This window comes from Centroberyx affinis, unplaced genomic scaffold (genome assembly GCF_046629955.1).
Source record: "Centroberyx affinis isolate AG114_WGS23_722 - 3 ecotype Tasmania unplaced genomic scaffold, CSIRO-AGI_Caff_v1 ptg006875l_1, whole genome shotgun sequence".
NCBI lineage: Eukaryota > Metazoa > Chordata > Actinopteri > Beryciformes > Berycidae > Centroberyx > Centroberyx affinis.
This window is the reverse complement of record NW_027283485.1, coordinates 29,898-52,803: the sequence shown is the minus strand read 5'-3', so window position 1 is coordinate 52,803 and position 22,906 is coordinate 29,898. Positions and strand designations below refer to the sequence as shown.

The 22,906-nt window shown below is 40.7% G+C and overlaps 1 protein-coding gene across 1 annotated transcript in view; it reads right to left on the bottom strand.

Annotated features, from left to right (window-relative positions):
* The window catches only part of LOC139639149 (pleckstrin homology domain-containing family A member 6-like), a gene marked incomplete at its 3' end in the record, with an annotated part of 47,008 nt that overhangs the window by 15,034 nt on the left and 9,068 nt on the right, over window positions 1-22,906 (bottom strand). Inside the window, exons 4-5 of the mRNA XM_071513216.1 lie at window positions 21,956-22,028; window positions 10,203-10,303 (exon numbers count right to left, since the gene is read on the bottom strand). Coding sequence (XP_071369317.1) covers window positions 10,203-10,303; window positions 21,956-22,028 — 174 coding nt within the window. The remainder of the gene's footprint in view (window positions 1-10,202; window positions 10,304-21,955; window positions 22,029-22,906) is intronic.

Here is a 22,906-nt window from a genome sequence, read left to right as displayed (position 1 = left end):
TCCGAATAAAACACATTGACGGCATCATGCACAATGCAGTTGTGTTGTAAACATTTCATACACACAGATGCCTGATGGCGAGAATGGGCACACACACACACACACACACACACACACACATTTGCATGCATACAGACATGTAGGTATCTTCAAGGTTTCCTTCAATATGGATTTTGAAGGCTAATAGTGATACCGATGTTTTTGGACTGAAGCTGCTGACATTTGCTGCTGATATTTTGTGCCGATATTCAATATTTTTTTAAATTTTAACATTTTCATGCCAAATAAATCCATGCATTCCGCTTCATGGGACATTAAAACTCCACTGAAAGTCATACCAAAAAAGTATTTTAGGTGGGTTAGCAGCTTTAAGGCAGGGTGAGTAAAATCCTCCCACTCCACACTGGAATGGCTTCTCCGGTCAGACATCTGGTACAAGATAATAATAATAAAACCATGTGATCAGGGAGGAACCTCCATCATATCAGGGCTGGAGCAAAGGATCTCCCGCAATCTCAGTCCCATATATCACTAAAATTGATCTATTTCTCCAACCTTAGTATTCTCTAATCCTCTGTTCGGGAGGGGATCGGGTGGCGGGGCAAACCGGTGAGCCAGGGGGATGAATACAGCGGCGAACAGGAAGTAGCACAAAAGCCACCTGATAGCTCTGCTGCACACACACACACACACACACAAACACAGAAACATACACACCTGTAGGTGTAACCCAGTCCTATGACTCTGCCTGTTGAGTCATACATACACACACACACACACACCCATATATATACACACACACACACACACACACACACCAGCTAATGTTCCTGTTTAATAATTCACCCTGACCGAGGAAGGGGGTAACAAGGCCAGTCGGGTGAAGCTGCTACCTGTTAAGCTTTCTACAAGTCTACTATATGTGCCCAAAACAAACCACATATGAATTGAATCTGAATCATAAAAGTCACGATTTTCAGAATCCATTTCAAACCCAGAAATTGAATTATAACCCGAGATCTGCAGGTACAATCTTCATAACACTCTTAAAAGCGTCCTGCAGGGTTTTTTTTCTTGCAGCAGAGCGATTGCTGCCCCGAGAAAACTCAAACTCAAAAGAGAGAGAGAGAGGGAAACTTCTTATATTCATATTCATAAATATCGCCTCTCGGCTATGGCCACACCTCTGCCTCTCCCCTCTCTCCGGTGCAGGATAAAGCTGCGGGTGCGATCAGGTTTCGACAGCTCACTCCCCGAGCCTCAGACGGTAAACAACACTCCTCGGCTCCCTCTCAGTTAACAGTTTGGTTTCACTGGAAGTCACTCCTGTTTTTCTGCAGAATGTCTATGATAGCTTTCTCATACGTGTGAACCACTTTAATGAGTTGTGAGCTGCTTAACACTATCGAAAGCTCAGGGTCTAGAAATTGAACGTGGGCACAATCTCAAGGTTTAAGATGTAAAAACAAGACAAAAATCCATCAATTGGTAGTTTTTTTCATTATACATTGGATATGAGGACCTAGTTACTTATTTTACATTTAGGTTTATGTGATGTTTTTTCTTTTTTTTAATCCAAAGTAACTTTCAATGAGTAAGCAGGTATGGGGTCCAGTGTCACATGACATGTTGTTCATGCAGAATTTGAGTTGCAATCATGCAAATCATGATTTTAGGATTGACAGATTTCAAAATGCTTTTCATGTTCATGTGGAATTTGTTTAGACAGAGATTTATCTCCACAGAATTAACCCCAACCTGTAAAAAAAAAAAAAAAAATTCAGACCAATCCATCTTTAAGAGTACTTGTGGAATTCCCAGACAGGTATCAACAGGGTCAGAGGCTGTAGACTCTCATTACCTCCCCATTGCATTGTCTCTTTCTAGTCTATGGGTCATTTTGAACTGGCAGTCGTGAGCAGAAGCGGTTGGACAGGAATCACCAGCCAGCGTTGGGAGGCAGCATGTTGGGACAGGACCGGAGTCAAACTACCAAAACTATCCGAGCCCCACCTCTACGACGCCCCGAGGGATCCCGTCCCGTGAGAGGAGACGCTACTTGGGCCCACCATACTCTGTACTGCAACAAACAGAGGACTGGCCACAGTTCTCAACCAACCACCCCTATATAAGCTGGGTCCAACCATTATTTTCCTTGTCATAACATTATTTGTGTGTATATTTGTGTGTACAACTCTAAGCCATATCACATGAGTGTCTACTCTTAGTCTGTTAATGATAGTGTTTGTGTATACTTGCATGTATTATGAATGAGTATTCTTGGTGTGTGTGTGTGACTGACTGATTGTTTATACTTGTGTAATAGATGGGTGTTATGGGATGCATTGTTGTCAAGTACTATGCTGAACTATGTCTCTGTTTTTTACTATGTCTAAACTTATCTATAGATACATTTAAATTGTGTATTTTACATTGCTGTAATTATTTTTTGTAATATGCTGTCTGGAGAATGTCACTTTTCAAGCCCCTGGAGAGTTTATATATTGTATCCTTTTCTTTTACATTTTTCTATGTGACAGTAAAGAAACGAAACCACAGCAGGCTATTGCCACCTCTGTCATTATGTAACTGATAGTCATGCTGTCTGCCTGTACACTTAGGACCACATACCTGAGTAATCACCGAAAGCTCCGAGACAAAACAAAGCCCTAAGGACTGACCACAAGAAGCTTTTCGAGCAGCGTCAATGCACCGTGAACTGTAGCATCTTTAGGAAGGCTACAACCAATCAATCAATCAATCAAACTTTATTTATATAGCACCTTTCAAACAAATCAATTCAATTCAAAGTGCTTTACAAGCGATTGAAAAAATGCAGGATGTGAAAAATGGATTTAGAGACTAATGCACACCAAAACAACCAAAAACCCCAAAAAGTTAATTGAATAAGACAACAATAAAAGATGGGTAGTTAAGATAATAAAAGATAAGATACAATTAAAATAAAATTATGAAATACTACACAAAATAAATTGATTATAGCAAAACAGTAAAATGTTAATAAAATAAAATAGAATAAAATAAATAATAATGATCAACAGTAAAATGTTGCTGCTTAAAAAGCTGCTGATGTGGATTCCTTGAATATCAATCAATTTGGAATGTTCATTAAACGTCATTTTATTCTGGAAGGATATACTGCAAACATAAATGATGACGTTAAAAAACATTTAGAAAGGTGGGAAAGGTTTATTGAAGCGAAAGGCTGGTAAGAAGTTTGTATTTAAGTAAAAAAAAAAAAACATTAAGTGTAGAATTTGAATTTTTCTTTTTTTCTTCTCTAATGTTTTGTTACTTATTTCGGTTGTTAGGCCTACTGATATATGTTGTGATGATATATGGTATGTGTTTGTGTTTATTATTTTGGTTTGTTTCAGTGTGACTTTGATTTGTGTTTATTGTTTGTTTGTCTTCTGGTGATTTATGTCACGTTTTTGTTAAAAAAAAAAAAAAAAAAAAGACTTTAAAATAGGCGTAATGTGTGCCCTCCTTATGGTCTGAGTCAGCACTCGAGCAGCAGAATTTTGAATTAATCGTGGCTGATCTACTGTATTCTTCGGTAGACCAGAAACGAGGCTTGTTTGATTTTTCATTATCATGTGCTACACCCTAAACCCAGATTGACTATGCTGTAAATACCTGCGCCTCCTTGGCTGCCTCAAACAGAATCCTCACGACTGGTTTGTGCGTGTTGCGTAAATGATAAAGTAAGCAAACACGGCCTGCCTCTGAGACGGAGCTCCAGCCTTTTTCTAATTTGCCGTCTTCAAAGCAACTCGCTGCCGGAGGACGATAACCTCCAGCAGTGAGTTGTAATGGCGGGTAAACATACCTGAACTCACTTTACCCCCCATCTAAGTTGTAGAATAGAGTTTGCCACCTTTTAGTCTGATATGAGGTCAATTCATAGTCTACAGAACATCACAGTAAGCAGCAGCAAACTTTTCAAATCCATATGAATGTGGAGTCTTTTTGGAAAGCATAAATGAATACATTTCTGAACAAAAAAATAAAACAAAGAAAAAGATGTGTATCTCTTATTGGTGACTGTAATCCCTTGTGATGATCACCGACAGGATGTAAGGAGATAGTTTACCCTCCTTTTTATTTGCCACTCCATCACTGGAGATACAGAAAACACCTAACGCAATTTGCCGTTAAACGGTGGGACGATAAGGAGAAAAGGAGAGATTTAAGGGACAGCTACGATGAATTCGAAATGATAATGTTAATTCAGAATATTTTTAAAGGTACACTGAGTAGGATTTTGCTGGTTGTGACTCGTAAACACAACTTTTTGTGATCAATTATGTATTGTGTATATAAGGAAGGGGGAGCACCATAACAGTCACAAAAGTGACACAAGGCAAACACAGCAAAGTGTACTACAACAGATCCCCCCCCCCTCGATTTCCCTTGTTTCCCTCCCACCAACCCACTCCACCCCCACCCTCTAGCCCCTAACATGAAGAAGTCAGACTCTCTGCAGACACACACACTGTCACACACTACCAATGGACCATAAGTAGCCTATTGATTGACTAGGATCATTTTTGGATGAGTTTATGCCATTTCAAGGGGGAAAATTCTGCTCAGTATGCCTTTAAGATATGAATTACCTTTCTAATTTCTATTTTTTTCCCCCCCATCTTCAGTCACACACACAGTTGCGTATGGAGCCGCATTAGATGAATAGCCCATTTATAAGGTCACAGTTTTGCACCAGCGGAGGAATCCGAGCTGTTTCAGGTTTCAGATTTGAACAGCTCCTGTTGTGAGTGAGTATCTGCTGCTATTCACAGCTACGGCAACAATGGAGCAGTGGGGCTGTGGATTACTCCAGCTTAAGGAGCGAGCCTCACCAAAACACTGAGTGGATGTTCCTTGGTACTGAACACAGAGAAATCTTTAAGCGGCGGCATGAGTTTGTGCCGAAGTGCAGTTCTGGAGCTGTTTCTGCGTTTCAGGGATTCTTGTGGGAATCGCTCTCATGTTTTATTTACATCCTAGTTACCCCCTGTATCTGTGAATTCAGCTGGATGCCACTTCACTGCCTCTCACGGATGTTTCAACTAGGGTTCGACCGCTATGGGTTTTTGAGGGCTAATGTTAATGGGAAATGGGAAAAGATATTTTTTGATATATTTGTAATTTGTATATTTTGAAAAGGAAACTAGGACAGCACTCCAAATTGACTTTTTCATTTGGCAAATAAAAAGTCAATTTGGAGTGCTGTCCTAGTTTCCTTTTCATTATCTACTACTTTAAGGATCCAGCACCCAGTTGTCATGGTATTATCGTGAGTTGAGCGTGTTGTATCTGATTTTTTTATTTGTATATTTGAAATAATGTTGATAGCTAATAATGTTAATTGAAATACTAGTGATATTGAATATTTAATTTGTACTCTAGTCATATTCGTTGATTATTATAGAACATTAGATTTCCTATAGTTTCTTATGTAGGCCTATAGCCTAATAGATTCCAATTAGTTGAAATGCTCCTTTACATTGACTTCACCGTCATTAGACTCAATTGGAGTGAGAAAATGATTGCCAATTGATGAATCTTGTTAGTCTGTAACTGTTTTGTTTTTCCACTAAACGTTCTAAATGGAGTTATGGTCTCTTGAGATTTATCCGCGTCAGACTCATTGCTTTTTGCATGGACTTTACCCAGGAGTTGCACATTTTGAAACACTGAAGGAGTGCTGCTACAGGATTGAAGCTGCCACTAGATGATATTTTATACCAATATTCAATATCTTTCAATTTGACCATTTTCATGCAAAAATAAATCAATAAATACAAATCCAAGTATTCAGTGTAACTGCTAGAATTGTATTCTTGTCAGGGTGGAAAAGCCTCTGAAAGAACATTTAGACCACTGTGGGACATTAAAACTCCCAGGATAGCAGTAAGAGCAATGATAATAACAAAACATATTCATGCGTATGTGTGTGGAACCTTGATTAAAACGTCTCGTTAGAATCAATTCAGGGTAAGGGCTTCCCACTGACAGCCAGTGTAGTGTTGATGAATTCTACAATAAATATGTAATCAATCAAACTGCATCATATCTATCCTATCAGAGGTAGACGATACTGACTGGAACGGATCCCAGTTTTAATAAAGGGACAATATCAGCCTCATATATCAGTTTAGCCCTAACTTCAATTGCCCTCATAAGGACTAGCAGGCAAAATACACACTCTGGTGCCCCAGTCACCACAGCCGTCATAACCATTCTGGTGCCATCAGCCTAACAGAGAAAGCCAGTGTCGACACCAAAACAACTAAAGCACTGTCACACTGCACCCCATAATCAGCATGCAATGTGGATGGATGGCAATGTGCAGGAGGAGGGCAAGTTCAACATCCACCAAAATGAGCACGGCATTTTCACATGGCATTAAGGCATGGTAATAATTAGGTAGCGCTTTATTTTTTTGGGGGGTCCACAATTTCCTACTCATTTCCTAGAAAGGAACTGTTCATTTCTTAGGAAGTTTCCTGGAAAGAACCGTGAAATGATGCAGTAGTTATATAGAAAATGGATGTAGCCTGGTGGAGTCGATAAGATGCTGTAAATTTCTAAGAGTTTCCTGGAAAGAACTGCAAAACTACAAACTATTTACTGGAAAATAATAGGCAGAGGTCAATTACTACTGCATCATTTCATGGTTCTGTCTTTGAAACTCCAAAATAAATTACCAGGTACTTAACAACTACCAAATACCATTGAACTGTTTCTCTATTTTCCCTATAATTAATACATAATGTAATGGTTATTTCCAGGAAACAGTTCCTTTCTAGGAAATTATTAGGAAATTGCGGACCCGGAAAATAAAGCGTTGCCAAAAATTATCTTAAAACAGCTTGGAATCTGTTTTGAATTGATATCAGAAATATAACCAGTGGTGCAGGACTGTCTCTGTCATACAAACAACTGTGTATAAAATGTGTCTAAAATGTGTGAACGTGTCAAAAAAACGTTGGAAGCACTTTCAAAAACTCCATTTTCTAACATATTTGTAACACCTGAATAAGAGCTTCATAGCAGCTGTGTGGCACATTCATGAATACAGCAATTCATGACTCAATCTTCAACAACATGAAAACTACATTGTGTGACCACAGGGAAACATCCACTGCGTTGCCATTTTCAAATTCTAGGCTTTGGCTAAATAAAAAATAGATGATATACCAGTCAGATTACGCTTCATAATTTCAGAACATTGAAAGAGAGTATAGAGTGCTGATAGGCTGTACACATCGAGGCAATGAGTTTGCTTTCTGAGTTTGACTTTACTCATTGGGAGTTTGGTATACCTGTAATAAAACACGTTTCTCTTTCTTGAGATCGTCAAAAATCGAAGACCGAAATAGACACGATTTTTAGCATCGCCGTTCCTAGCGAATAAATCAAGGCTGTGTTTTCCTCAGATCTCGACAGCTGACTTCAACAGCTTTTGACAAAACGGGGACGGAAATAACTTCAGAAGTAGCGCGAGCGAAGATGCGTCTGACACGTGTTTGTTTGGATGCGAGTGTTCTGAATAAAGACGATGCGTCATGTGGATGCAATGTAGGTTAGCTGCTGTTTCTGTTTCTGCTGAGCAAAGCTTTATGTAAGTCGGGGACGTTCAGGGCGAGAGACATAGGCGGTGACAGCGCTCTCTCTCTCCCTGTCCTCCCTCTCTCTCTCTTTCACAACACTCTCGCCTCTGTGTTTCTCTCTCTCTTATCAATCCCTCTTTCTGTGCCCTTTCTCTTAGGGCAATCGCTGTTTGTCTCCCCTTTCAATTCTCGGCATGTTTCGTTCAAATCAGCTTTCTGTTGGTCATTTGTATGCCCGATACACACTGCGGTGCAAAGTCCAGTGCAATGCCCAGCATGTACACACACACACACACACACACACACACACTGAGCAAATATACTCAATGTGGCTTTGACGGCTTGCCAAGAGTTAGGGTTCTGCTAATTACCTAATATTCCTGACCGGACACTGTCAGTGTTCCCAGAACTCTCCAGTATTCCCTTCCAAGTCTTCCCATTGCATAGTACCATAGTACCAGTCTTGGCCCAGTCATTTCAAGTAGGGTTAGACCAATATCTGGGTCCTGGGTGCTTTTATTAAAAACCAGATCTCGTCCAGTCAGTGAGGTCCACCCAGAGCCGGCCCAAGCCTTTATGAGGCCCTAAGCAGAATTTGATTTGGGGGCCCCCCACCGCCTCTGTGCCACCAATACTATTGACTGTTGTCAATGCTTGATAATTCGCACACTTACTGTAAATCTAACACACCCATTATCAATTTTATTAGTTGTAGCTGTGTTCTTACATCATGCAAATGTCAGCCTGGCATGTTTTTACCCTTCTGTGGTTTTTAATCTTAAAAGGTACCAAACTCACAAGACTGGTCTGGTGTTAATTTGCACTTTAATATTCAAAGTGATACAGTACTAAGTGGCATACTGAACATGGCATACTGAAAAGTAACAAAATAAACCAGCAGACAATGCCTAAATGGTCTGTTATTCTTTTTTCTTTGAAGTTTTGTTACCTTGTAGGGCTATATTTTTTTTTAAATAAGGAAATTAGTTTGGTTGTACTGTTCAGTAACTTGCAAAATAGTCTTAAAAACCAACATGAAAAAGAATCTGTGGATCGTGATCCTGCCTGAAAAAAATCGTGATATGAAATTTTTAACATAATATTGCGTTTTTGTATGATTACCATTAACATAATATAATATATCACAAAAATACCTTGGGTCCACCTCTGATACGATAGACATGATGCAGTTTGATTGATTTACAGATACTGATCAACTCTACATTGGTTGTCTATGGGAAGCCCTTAACCTGAATTGATTCTAAGACATTTTGATTGGATTCCACACACAGATGCATTCATATTTGTATTACTGTACCACTATCCTAAATGCTGTTTCTTTTCCACCCTGACAAGACAAACAATATATAACATTTTGAATATTAGCACAAAATATTGACTATTGGCAACTTCAGTTCCAAAAAATTGCATCAGTAGTCAGTAGGCAGTAGAACCCTTATTTCAAGGTCCCCTCCAATGCCAAGAAGAGCCATCAACCCCCCACTCCGATGAGGCAAAGAGGCTCCAATCCCAAAATGATTCCCAATGGGGCTTTTAAACAATCGTAGATAATACCATGTGACTCAGTGAGCTATTATCAATCATCCAAAACCAAACCAACACCCTTCATAAAGCCACAGCAATGTGAAGCAAGAGGCAAGTTCAAACATCAATCAATCCGGGTTTTGCAATAGGACAACCACACACACTGCAAAAGGAGGGTTCTTCAAGGGTTCATGTTTACCCTAATCCAAGGGTAACCATTATGACTCGAAGAACCCTCTGATTTGATAAAAAAACAAAAAAAACAAAAAAACAAAAAAACCCCTGGTAAATCAGATTAAAGAACCCAGCATTGTTCTTAAAGTCCTTTCAATAACGCTGGTTAGGAACATTTCATGTATTCTTATAGGGTTCTTCACAGCATTGTAGAGGTTCTATGTACCATTTGAACATAGTACTATAGAGCAGTGGTTCTCAACGTGGGGTCCGGGGACCACCAGGGGTCCTTGAGGGGGTTCCAGGGGGTTAAATTCACCATTATTTCATTTACAAGAACTTACTCACTGTTATCTCTCTACCTACAATACAGATGGTCATGGGATTCTGGACCAAAACCATATCGGACAATAAAAATATTCTCCGATTTGGGTCAGAGAGAAAATATCTCATAAATGGGGGGTCCGCGGCCCTAATGTGGACTAAATTAGGGGTCCTTGATATGAAAAAGGTTGAGAACCGCTGCTATAGAGAACCTTTCTTAGAGGGTTCCATATCGTACGGTAAAGAGTTCTGCTATGGCATAAGCCAAGAAAGACCCATCGTCTCGCATTATATAAACCCATTTTGTGAAGAGGGTTCTGCACTCTGCTGCACGTCTCGCCCCTTCAGAAACCACGTGCCCTCATCTGGTGTTACCCGGTACCTGCTGCACCCCCCCCTGCATAACGCAACCACAACACATACTTCCTAACGAGACGCGTCCTAATGCTCCTGCATCCTAAATGAGATATCCGGCACCCCGCCCCCCCCGTCCCCTCACACCCGGGGGACGCTACTGACCTTAAAGGCGAACTTGCGGGTGATGCTATCCGACGGCTGGACTCCTCCGATCCGGAAACTGAGCAGCGGCAAACTCCCCAGCACCACCTCCTCCTTCTCGTCTGGAAATGAAGGCAGAAGGGGTTCAAGTGTGAAAAGCAAAACATTGGCCACAAGCATCAGATGAAACGGGATTACACTCCAGCGGCGTGGTTAGAATTAACATATATATATATATATGATAACAAAAAAAAAACAATTGCAGCCCGAGCCAACTCATTCACACCTGCAGGAATTTAAAAAAAACGGATTAAGACCGCTTTGGATTCGAACACAGCCGCTTCCCTCCTCTAGCTGGACTGGCAATCTGAAGACACACACTGGTCCCACAGTGACGGCTTCCTAGAATAGATATCCATTATGGTCCGAGGGTCCTTGTGATAAGCGGCGGTAATGGCTCACACACTCCCACACACACACACACACACATACACACACATGCACACAGCAGGATCCAACGGTGATAAATATAAGCGGCGTAGAAGAAGAGGGAGAGCGAGAGGAGCACTTGCCCGCTGATTGAATAATGGAAGAAAGCATGAAAATTTCAGCGGCTGGAAGGGACTCCGGCTTCTCTTCTGTGTTTACCTCGCTCTCTCTCTCTCTCTCTCTCGATCTCTCTCTCTCTCTCCCGTCGTACCTCGCTCTCTCTTGTTTTCTCGTTGCTCCCTCCCTCCCTCCCTCTCTCTCTCTCCGTCTCTGAATGGAGCTCTGCACCGACACAAGAGCCTCCCTCTTGCTGAGTGAGTGTGTGTGTGTATATGTGTGTGGGTGTGAGAGAGAGAAAGAGAGAGAGAGAGAGAGAGAGAGAGAGAGGGAGAAGCAAAGAGAGAGAGAGGGAGATGGGAGGGAGGGGGAAGGGCTTGTGCAATCATACAATACCCTGTTCCCTGCTCTCTGTGTGTGTGTGTGTGTGTGTGTGTGTGTGTGTGTGTGTGTGCGCGCGTGTGTGTGTGTGAGATAATGATCAGCCCATGTGACTCAGTGTTGCAGGAATCTTGGCCCCCAGCCAACTGTACCTGCCAGCCGTCTGCTCCAATGGGAGGCCAGCGTTCATAGATATGTACACTCACACACACACACACACACACACCATACACACACACAGAAGGATGGCAGGTAAATAGCCACGCCTCTATCTCTTCCTCTATTTGATCTCACGCCCACATTTGAATGATTTATTCATGTTTGTAAGTTGGACTGAAACAATGAAAAATGTATGTTTTCGCAAGTGGATACAAAAACACTGTGCAATGCAAAGTGCAACTGGATTCAGAACACACACACACACACACACACAGCTCACACATACACACAAACATGCAGTATATATAATAAATATGCCTATTGATGCATTCATTCATAGACAGTACACCGATACGCATCGACAAATCATAGACAAAATACATATATGCATACAGTGAAGGGGGTGTCCGCTATAAGATCATATCACAGCATTTGTTGAAATACCAAATATGATATACTATATAGATATACAATACCAAAACTTCCATCGCCTCTAACTTCAATACATAATTTGGTTCACACATTGGCAGCTCCACATGGCAGGTAGGAGGCAACTGTTTGAAAAATGTTCCCATTCATTTGAATTAAAATGGCCTGAAAAACTGACATTTAACACATTGGTGAACATATTCAACAACAGATGCCGCTTCTGTGATTTTCAGCTGACTGCTGGTCTGACGTTTTAGAACCTCATTTTGCCAAATAGCATTTTTATTATTAGAAGAGAACATAGCGGAGGTATACCGTTCAGGAGAGATAGTTCCTGTTTGGGAGAGCGGGTCTTTTACTTTTATTTTTACAGACTCGTCCAGCTGCATCCGATCTTGGTGATTAGTTTATATTCTGGTTTTCATGGCGGTCAGTTGCCAAATAATCCCCATGTTAAAACTAAGCAGAATATTACTTTAAGTTTGGATTCATCACTTCCTGTGTGGAGAAGATTTCCTATGAGTGATCACACTGACACCAGAATTTTATTTGAACAATAAGGTGAATCTACAGCATCTGAATAATGTAATAACTGCCAAATAATGGAATCTGGAACATAATAAAAATGTTGCTCTAAATGGGTTGAAAATGTAATAGAACCAGTTCATTAATATCTTGTGAGACAATGTAATAAAATCACATGTGACAACGTGGGTTATTACATTATTTGACCGCGTTATTATCATCAGTTAAAGATATTTTACACCCTTCATGAAGTAATAATTACTGGGTAATGTAATAATGCGATGTTATCACTTTATCCCACAATTTATTACATTAGCAGGATTTACTGCAGATTGTTTACCTTTAGAAGGACATTTTTTGTTTTTTTTTGTTTTGACAAGTTATTACATCGTAATATCCTGCAGATATTACAGTATGCTCTTCTCTGTTTGCAGCACCACTTTGTGATTTAGACTGATAACACTAGTGCAGCCCAAACTATAAAGGTTTAGAGTACTTCTTAATGAGTATTCAAAAGGCACACCAGGTGTCAAGATTTAAAAAATTACATTTCTCCAACACTGTCAATACAATGTCCTCATCCTTCCATGATTTTTCTGAAAAATCATGGAAGGCATTTTCAGCTGTTCAACAAAAGTTAAAAAGACTCATTCTCAAGCCAGTAAAGCAAATGACAAAGCAGTATTATCATTACACTATTTAGCAAGGTGATAAATTACCTCTTTACTAGACATTACTGTTGGTTTTAGTGAGCTGTGACAATGTGAATTCTTATCCATGTCAATTACAGGCTACTGTAAGATGTGCCAGAGACCTATTGATGCTGTTGCAATTCCTTGGTCACTGGCAGAGGTCAACAAATTGACTTTGAACATAAATACCGACAGTTTTGACAATTTCAAAATACCCCCACTAGCACCAGATCAACGGGCACCACAAGTGTGAATGTCTCCCCCTTTTCTATCCTGAAAAATCGAACATCACGTGCTGTCATAACATTACGTCTACAAGTCTGCAGAGGCCTGACAACTCCGACCTGAGAGCGGGGGGGGGATCAAAAGTCTGGCCTTTCTAGTCTCGTAGGTGTTGTGTTGATCTATCCTGAGAGGAACAGTAGAATCATTGTAGCCATCAGGCATCAGATATGGCTGCTGCCAAAGGCGTGCCCTGATCTGTGTTAGCAAAGAAACAGTGTTGCAAAACTGTGACGTGCCTAACGCTTGACAGCCAAACAGTCCCACCCTGAGACATGCTTCACTACAGAGGCACTGCGATGACACACACAAACACCGAGTTCTCTGCAAACACACACCTCGGAGGCAACGATTGTTCTGCAAATACACTCCTAATCACACAGATGAGAAGACCAACTTTATCTGACGCACACCTGAAATACAATTGTACACCTCTGAGACACTCATAGCGGATAGAAATGTGGCAGAGAAACACAAGTCACAATTCAAACCCACGCAGTCAAAGCACATGGAGAGTCTCACAGGCAAACACACCTAGTCTACTCAGATCTCCGTTAACTCTACAGAGATTGCGTCAAACTCACACCAAAAGAAGCTCAGTAATACACAGGCGCACACACACACACACACACACACACAGCCATCCTCCAAATAACTGATTACTACAACTTCAAACAATTGTTGGCTTCACATGGAGCTCAGTATTCCAGTAAAAGCTAGAAGGCACTCTAGGTAGAGTTCAAGCCTCTGCCAATGCTGAACAATTCTCCAACTTGCAGAGCTGCAGCCTCTGCAGCAGTTTGTTTAGTGTTTGTATTTCATGTTTGATTTTTGGAAAAAAATAGAAAAAAAAAAATAGAAAAATAGAAAAAAGAAAATAATATGAATTCAATAGCAAATAGCACATGAATTCAAAGCTGTTTAGCAACCCAACTCAGAAGTCCAGAATGTCAGACTTACCTACCAGCACATGAACACAGCATATTATGATAATCCTCTAATGACAGAAATCCCAGAACCTGATCACCACCTTGTTTTGAACTGTAATTGTAGTTCCCCTCTTGGGCCAGTCATTGTCATTTTGAATACTGGAACGCGGTGGTGAGATGCATCATTTCCCCAGGTTTTGTCAAAATCGGATCAGTGTTGTCTGACATACTGCACAACACATGAATGAGTGAGCAAATGATTTAGTGCCCGCCCGTGGGATGGTCAGTGCAATTCTGAAAAAAGTGAGACTGCAGTGGTGGATCATTCCCCCGAGTTTTGGGAAAATCCAACAAGTAAACAAACGTTGTAGCACCCCCCTGAGGCCAATCAGTGCAATTTTAAACTTCCCAGAGTGGAGCGATGAGATGCATCATTCCCTGAAGTTTTGTAAAAAAAAAAAACAATCAACTCTAAAGAACAGGTCCCCATTGACTTCAGTTGTTTTGGAGAAGGCTGCTACCAAGTTGTGCTGGCAACCTCCCTGTGTGTTATATGGACTAACACATTTCACCTGTGTTTCATCTGGCATGAGGGTGAGGAGATGATGACAGAATTTTCATTTTTGGGTGAACTATTCCTTTAACATCAGTTGCTGCTAAGTTAGCTAGCTAACAAAGCCAAAAGCCAACAGTTTGTTCAGGTTAACTGAGCTGATTCTTCTCAAGCTACAACTCTTCATGTTTTGGAGTAGAGACTAGGGCTAAAGACAAGACAGTTTACTGTGTCACAGTAACCTACATTTGGAAACAAATATATGTATTACGATATGGATGTACACCCACACCTCAACAATCTCTTTCAGATAGGCTATCTCTTTTTTTTTATATATATTTAGACATCATTTGCACAAAGCCAATTCTCCAATGGACCTCTATGGCACCAGCTGTGGTTGATAGGAGATTTATGACACAACTGCACAGCCTCTTGCCAACAAGACGATGCGATGTGTGTGATCACAGGAGTCTATGGAGTCTCTGCAGGACTGTTATGAGCTCACACTCACAGACTGGGACCTGTCTTGTGGGTTGCACTACGAGGACACTGACTGGCTCTCAACGTGTTACAGATTACATCAATTTCTGTCAACACTATTATTCTCACTGAACACAGTCCTCTGTTTTCCCAATAACAAACCCTGGATCACCAAGGACATTCAATCTGTCATCACCAGGAAAAAGAAGCAGTGCGTATTTCCGGACACATTTCCAAACATATGCTACTGCCATTCATGTGTGTGTTATGTGAATATCTACACATTCGGTAAATAACTGAATGCACATGCGTACATGTGCTCTATAAAGCTGATAATGTGAACACCCAGTGTTGCATATTTACACATGCTACACAGCATGCCCTTGCACTGGACTGTCAATGGTCAGCATAACAATTATTTGTAAATCTTCAAATATTAATCTTCATCTATATTGTAATACTACAGTATGTCTTATTCTTTGCTGCTGCAATGACCCAATGGAGGGATTTGTGCTGAGGATGTGAGTCTTCCACTGAAAATATGAGATGGCAATTATGCCGAACAATGGCATCTGTAGCTCAAAGAGATGATATAACACACTCCCAGGAAAAATGAAAAGAAACAAAGAGAGGGCTAAGTTAGGGAGGGGCCTGACGAAAAAGGAGAAAAAGAAAATAATGACATAAGAAAGAAGGGGGAGGTAAGAGAGGGAAGGAAGGAAGAAATGAAGCAGGAATGGATGAGGAAAGATGGATAAAGGTAGGAAAGATTTATGGATGGATGAATGAAAGGATAAATGGATGGTGAATGAATGAAGGGAAGAAGGCAAGGCAGCCAAGGAAGGATGGTTAAGAAGGAAGGAAAGAAATACAATGCTAAGTGAAGGGAAAGTGAAAAATGTAGTCTTTCCTTAGAAGGGAGCCGACAGGGCATTTCTCACTCACACTTGCCATTAGTTTTTCTGAAGTCTATGCTATATAGGTTTTTGAAGTATCTTTAAATAAAAAAATCCATATAGACAGACTGAAGGCAGGTTTGAGTTAAAGGATAAGTTCAGCAATTTTTGACCTATACATATATATGAATATATAGTATAAATATATATAGTACTGTGCAAAAGTCTTAGGCATATGTCAAAGAAATCCATAAAGTGAAGATGATTTCAAAACTAATAAAATGAAAAGTTTCTGAATATCAAAAATATACAATAAACAGCAGTCTACTGACACACTAATGCAGAAAACAAAAAAACATCTAAGACTTCTGAGAAATTGATATAAAAAATCTAGGGTGCCTCAGACTTTTGCACAGTACTGTATATATTTTGTCTCTTACATACATATTTTGGCATAACCCATTTGGACTCATGGTTAGCAGCAAGGAGCTCGCCGTTTTAAATGACAACTGACTCGGGAATCAATATTCTCTGCGGGTAAGTACTACAGCTCTGTAAAAGACAAATTATGTATAGGTTCAAAATTGCCAAACTTATCCTTTAAGGAATTTGTTGTATTCCTGTTGTATGTAGTCTGATTTTTTGTATTCATATTTGCATTTTTCTTTTGTACTAACCCTAATCACTCTCAACCGTCTCTAATGAACCTTACCTAGAGAATATAACCTCTCTAGTCCACCCTCTTTTTACAATCTGATGAATGCAATTTGTAATTGTGTATATTAAATAAATACATTTATATCGTGAGCAAGAGTGGTGCCTCTTCACTAGACCTAAAAAAACCCTCCATATATACAGTATTTAATATTATTTAAATATGTATTATTTCCCCCAGAATTGTATTCTTGTCAGGGTGGAAAAGCCTTTACACCATGGGACACTAACACTCTTCATTAAAAACCATCACAATAATACTAAATAATATGCATATTTGTGTGGAATGCAATCAAAATGTCGATTCCCATAGATGAAGAAGTGGTGGACGATATGAAAAGTCGATATCAGATTTTTAATCAAAGGCTAAACTAAACACACACACAAACAAACACATTGCTCTGCCTCCTCTAGTGAGTACAACTGACCCCCCTCTAAAATATAACCCAGACAACAGAGTCTTTTGCTTGTTCTTCCTGCTCTTCGGACCATTTTTTGCCTCCCAGTCCTCGCTGGCATGGCAATCGCAGTGGTAAATCGCACTGTCACACATTCCTCCCTCCATCTCTCCCTCTCTCTCTCCCTCTCTAGGCCATCTTATCCAAAACACAGCTGGGCTAGACGCAGAAGGAAGGAAGGGTTGGGAAAAAAAAAAAAAAAGACGTGTTCAGAATAAAGAGAACTGCCCAACATAGGAGGAATTAAGAGAAAAAGGGAAGAAAAGCAAGGGCACTTTGAGGCCATTTTTGTAAAGCTGGTGAGTGTGAATTTTTGGGAATTGGCCGCACCTTTACACAGGGCTAGAGTGTCAGAAAGAAATATATCAAATGAGTAAAGCAAAGAAAGAAATCGTCACTGGAGCTTTTCCGTGAGAAAGGATTCTCAGGAGCCCCCCAGGCTGTAAATCCTGAAGGAATTTTATTGTTGGCTGTTCTGTTCTATTCTTATCATCAGTGTGGTTTCTGTGCACATATTCTTTGCATACCCTGGGTTTATTGCGGGCACTGTGCAGGGTTTTACACAGGGTTTTTTAAAGCTAGCATCAAGCTCCAGGGTACAGGAAAAAAAAAAACATGACCCACTTGGGTAACCCAGGTCACTGAGACATGAGAGTTTTGTTACTGACAAGCAAACTGGTTTGTGCCCATAATCAGAAGCAAAAACGTCACAGAAATTCTGGAATATCATGGAATATGTGCTTTTTTTGTTTGTGCTATTCGCTTTTGTATTCATTAGCCATCGGGGGTGTCAGGATGGTCTAATGCGGTGGTTCTCAACGTGGGGTCCGGGGACCACCAGGGGTCCTTGACGGGGTTCCAGGGGGTCCCCCAGCAAACTGATGAATTATTAAACTTAAGCATTATTTCATTTACAAGAAGTTAACACAATTAGAGAATGTAGAAGAATGACTGTTTTGATCATAGTTTCTCCGTTATCTCTCTACCTATAATACAGATAGTCTTGGAATTCTGGACAAAATCATATCTAACAATAAAAATATTCTCAGATTTGGGTCCAAGAGACAAAATCTCATCAAATGGGGGTCCGTGGCTCTAATGTGGACTAAATTAGGGGTCCTTGATATGAAAAAGGTTGAGAATCACTGGTCTAATGGTTAATGAGGCCATCCCCTAATGAGAGGGTCAGGGTTCAAGCCCCTAGGTGGCCATACCTGCTGAAGTATCATACTGAACCTCTATAGCTGCTCCACTAGTTCATCAGATTCTGTTTATTAGGTCTGATGAAGGTTGTCTAGACCGAAGCATAATGTCTTTTAACTTAGAAATAGATATTTATTTTCGGATATTGAGTGTTACGCCTTTCCTATCCTTGCATTTTTGCATGCACATGTAGTATGGACTGATGAATGACTTAAGTTGAAAATAGTACTAATAATAGCAGCAGTAATAGCAATGGTAAGACACACACACACAATCTTTTGACTTATTTTCACTGCTGTGGGCAGAACAAGCACACTGACCTACTTGTGTCTTCATTTTATTTTTCACCCTATCTTGACACACACACATGCTTTAAAAACTTTTCATTGCATCACGCACACACGCGTGCACACACACACACATACACACAGCATCCTCATTGTCTCATAACCTATTACTGTCAACAGATGTCCTAGTGTGTGTTCAGATCACTTTCATAACCAAGGGCTGTGGGACGAACAGACACACACACGCACACACACTCCTTTCTCTGCATGTCATTTTCAATAGAAATATTTGGTTTGTGTAGAAGTATATTTAGTATACACACAAAAATAGACGCACAGCATCTGGCTAATAACACAAGTGTCGGGGTGGGGAGGAGGGCAGGGATAACAATACACTGTGTGTGTGTGTATGTGGCAATATAATGATGGAAAACATGATGATGTAGCGCCTAAAATAATATTTGGGTCACGGGGGCCGGAGTCTATCCTAGCATACATTGGGTGGAAGGCAAGGAGACGCACTGGACTGGTCTTTTTGGAACTCTGAAGAACTGGTCCCCACTGACTTCAGTTGTTTTGGAGAAGGCTGCTATGGAGTTGTGCTGGCAGCCTCCCTGTGTGTTATATGGACAAACTTCACCTGTGTTTCAACTGGCATGAGGGTGAGTAGAGGATGACAAAATTTTCATTTTTGGGTGAACTATTCCTTTAAGAACACGTGACGAAATAGTTGACTATGAGCATCAGTCCAGACTGCGGTTTGACCCTCGGTTCATTTTGTTATGCCAGGCTTTCCAAGCATAAGTAACTGCCGGCTATCAGATGTCAGTATCCGTCTTCTTATACCCATAAACACCTTGAGGTTAGGGGTCATTTCTTGGATTTTGTTGGGATTAGGTTCTCACCGCATTCGACACGGAAGAGGACCCGAGAACCCGTCATTTCAGGCATCTCGTTGCGGTTATTTGGTGCACACCTGAGTTCGAATGGCGTGGTTCTTACCTGCTGATATGTTCTCATCCTCCACTGGCTGCTTTCACTGGCGGCTACGTCTTTGAAGTCACACAAACGTCTATGAAGTAAAGGCCACAAGGCAGCATGGCTCCATCCAGCTATTTCTACTAGCCAGGAAGATGGAACTATAGCCTAACTAGCACGACAGCATTTCACCTGGGAGAATCTCACGGACAACGTAACTGATAAAGATATGCTACCGATCCGAACCGCAGAGAGCAGGACCTGACCTTTGGAAGTTCTAGCACGCACCAAAATGTTCTACAAATGTCAAATGAATGCCTGGATAGCTGAACCCAATTTGAAAATTCTATCATATTTTTATGATAGCTTCACTTGCTTTGACTCTGTGTGTGGATCCAAGTGTATGGCATGCAGTTTGTTGGTCAAACAGGAGAACACTGATCTCCACTGCTTGTCCCGTGTATGCGTCACCTCTTTAAACATTCCCCCTTTTCACCTCTCCCCTGGGTTCATACTGTCATTTGTGTAGCTCTTTTGGCAGATTAGAGTGCCATGTGCTTGGTGTAAATCATCCTCTTGTCACAGGTGTTTACACGATACTTTAATGCCGCATATAGAAATACCTCCTAGCTTGCGATGACATTAAAGAGATGTAATTGGTGATGCCGAGTCTGCTTTGTGTTTGCTACGGTCAGCAGCTATAAGTCAAAGATGGACAATGTGGCATTTGATTATGTCAGAGGTGCTTTGGAGGATGATGGAGGTGTGTGTGTGTGTTTGTGTGTGTGTAGCTATTTATGTTTTTTGAATATAGCTTTCAGCAAAGAACATTTTACTGTATTCATTTGACTAAGGGTACAGCAGGGTGGTCTAGTGTTTAGAGAGTCCAATCTTCAATATAGGAGCACAGTAATTGTGGCTGCAGTGAGTTTTCTTTACAGTTACTTTCTGGACTTTTGCAATAATTTTAATTAAATTGCACTAATTTGACACCTGTGACTATTTGTATTCGACTAGCAAATATTGGAAAGGTTATTTCCAAAGCCACAGAACAACATAACAACAGTCCTGTTGGGAAGGAACCAGCAGAATGCTATTTTTTGAACGGATGTTTTTCAGGACTGAAGAATGATTATTTTCTGATTGATAACGATTAGTTTCGGCAAAACCCGGAAATACAAAAGAGACTATTGACAAGTTCCTTGCAGAATCAATGGATGCTTGTAGTTTGAGATAATAACATCATCCACAGGATTTGAAATTACGTTATTTTGCTCCATGGCGTGAAATCGAGGCGAAGACACCGCTGGGGGAAACACACTTTTTTAGGGGGAAACACATTTTGGGAACATTTCTAACAGTAAAACAACATTTTAAAAACATGTCACAGGATTAATGACCTCATGAATACAAAAGCAAATAGCACAACAGGAAAGTAACACTAGCCTCTTCAAAGTAACCTATCCTGGTTGACTCATAATGAACAGAGATCAGGCTTGTTTGCGATCTTATCTCAAACCACAAGCATCCATTGATACCACAAGGAAGTTGTCAGGCTGCACATTAGTGTACTTGTCATTTATTAAGCTCATTTCCCGCATTACAATTTCCATGACCAGTGGCAAAACAACAACACACAATGCTGCTACGCTGTTACCTGGCTGTTACTCATGTCAACAAAATGGCCGCAGTGATTGGCATGACATCATGCGAAAACTATGAATAGAATGCATGTCTATTTGCCTATTTTTGAAATGACAAGTAACTCATTCAACACATGAGCATGTTATTCAAGTCAGCCCATGAAAAACATGCAACATGATAGTTGAACCAGACCAACAAGTTACTAACCCTGATGCTGGCAACACAGCGCAACACAAATCCCACTGAGCAAAAGACATGATTTCAACGTCGCGTCTATGCTTTAGCTCTCATATAGCCCAGGAACATTATGGCTATTTATAGACCTATTTTAGACCAAGCAGTAAATACATTATTACAATGAATAAACATCTGTAAATCCAAGCTAAGACGTAGACATCTAATAAACTTTCACTTTTCAACCCCATTTAAACTTAATTTAGCCTAGACGGCTATGGGCCATTTAGACGTGTTTTAAACGTCTAATCAACGTAAAATTGCTCAGTGGGAATACTTTGTAAATACAGGACAGCTATTTGTTAGCAATCATACTATTTGGAAATCATAGAAGCAATCATACAAGTTGGAAAAGAATGAGAGAAGAGAAGAGGTAAGACAAACCTTTATAGTAGAACAAGCATCGGTCAGTGAGGACGAACCACCTCTTGTTCCACTGCTTCACCCCACTGCTGGCCTGGAGGGACAGACACATCATCATCGGCATCATCATCATCATCATCATCATCATCATCATCATCATCATCATCATCATCATCATCTTCAGTTCTCGAAAGACTCTAAAAGTCTTTCAATGTTTTTAATGGATGTTTTTGACATAGTACCATGTTCAGTAAGCCTATTTATTTGCTCCAGCCTGGCTGATGGAAACGCACCTAAGGCTGTGGTCACACAGGACGCTCTTTTGAACGCACCTGCGCCTTTTTGTCAGTTATTACCTCCGCCAAGGAGGTAATGTTTTCGCCTGCGTCCGTGTGTCCATCCATCTGTCCGTCCGTTAGCAGGATATCTCAAAACGTTGGGCAAGGATTTGCACAAAACTTGGTAAGACGGTTGGTTATGGGCCAAGTAATGTCGATTGGCCAAAAGGGGGCGTGGTAGTGGACGTGACATATCACCAAAAGGTGCATAACTGCCTTGCGGGGTGTGACATGGCGGAGGTCTGTGCTCTTGTGCGCCCTTTCTAATTTTCAGTGGTTTGGTTGTGGCAGGTGTGCACCTCCTCCAAACGATGCGCCACACGTTTTGGACGCAAAGCGTTTTGGGGCACTGCCCTGGACACTCCAAGATCTGTCTAAACTTTAGCCATGCTGCACATTAAGTCAGTGTCAGACAGAGAGAAAAAAATTGTAGCACATTAGTAGAAGTAAGCAGCCTCTTACAGTTTCCTGGGGCCTAATTTCTCTAAATGCTGCGTGGGCTTGAAAGATGTGTACGCCACTTTCCTGATGAGGTGTGGCTCATGACACTGGCCCTTGAGGACTGGAGTTTGACACCCCTGTTGAAACGATTGGACAGATTAATTAACCGATTGACTGACTGATTATACAATGA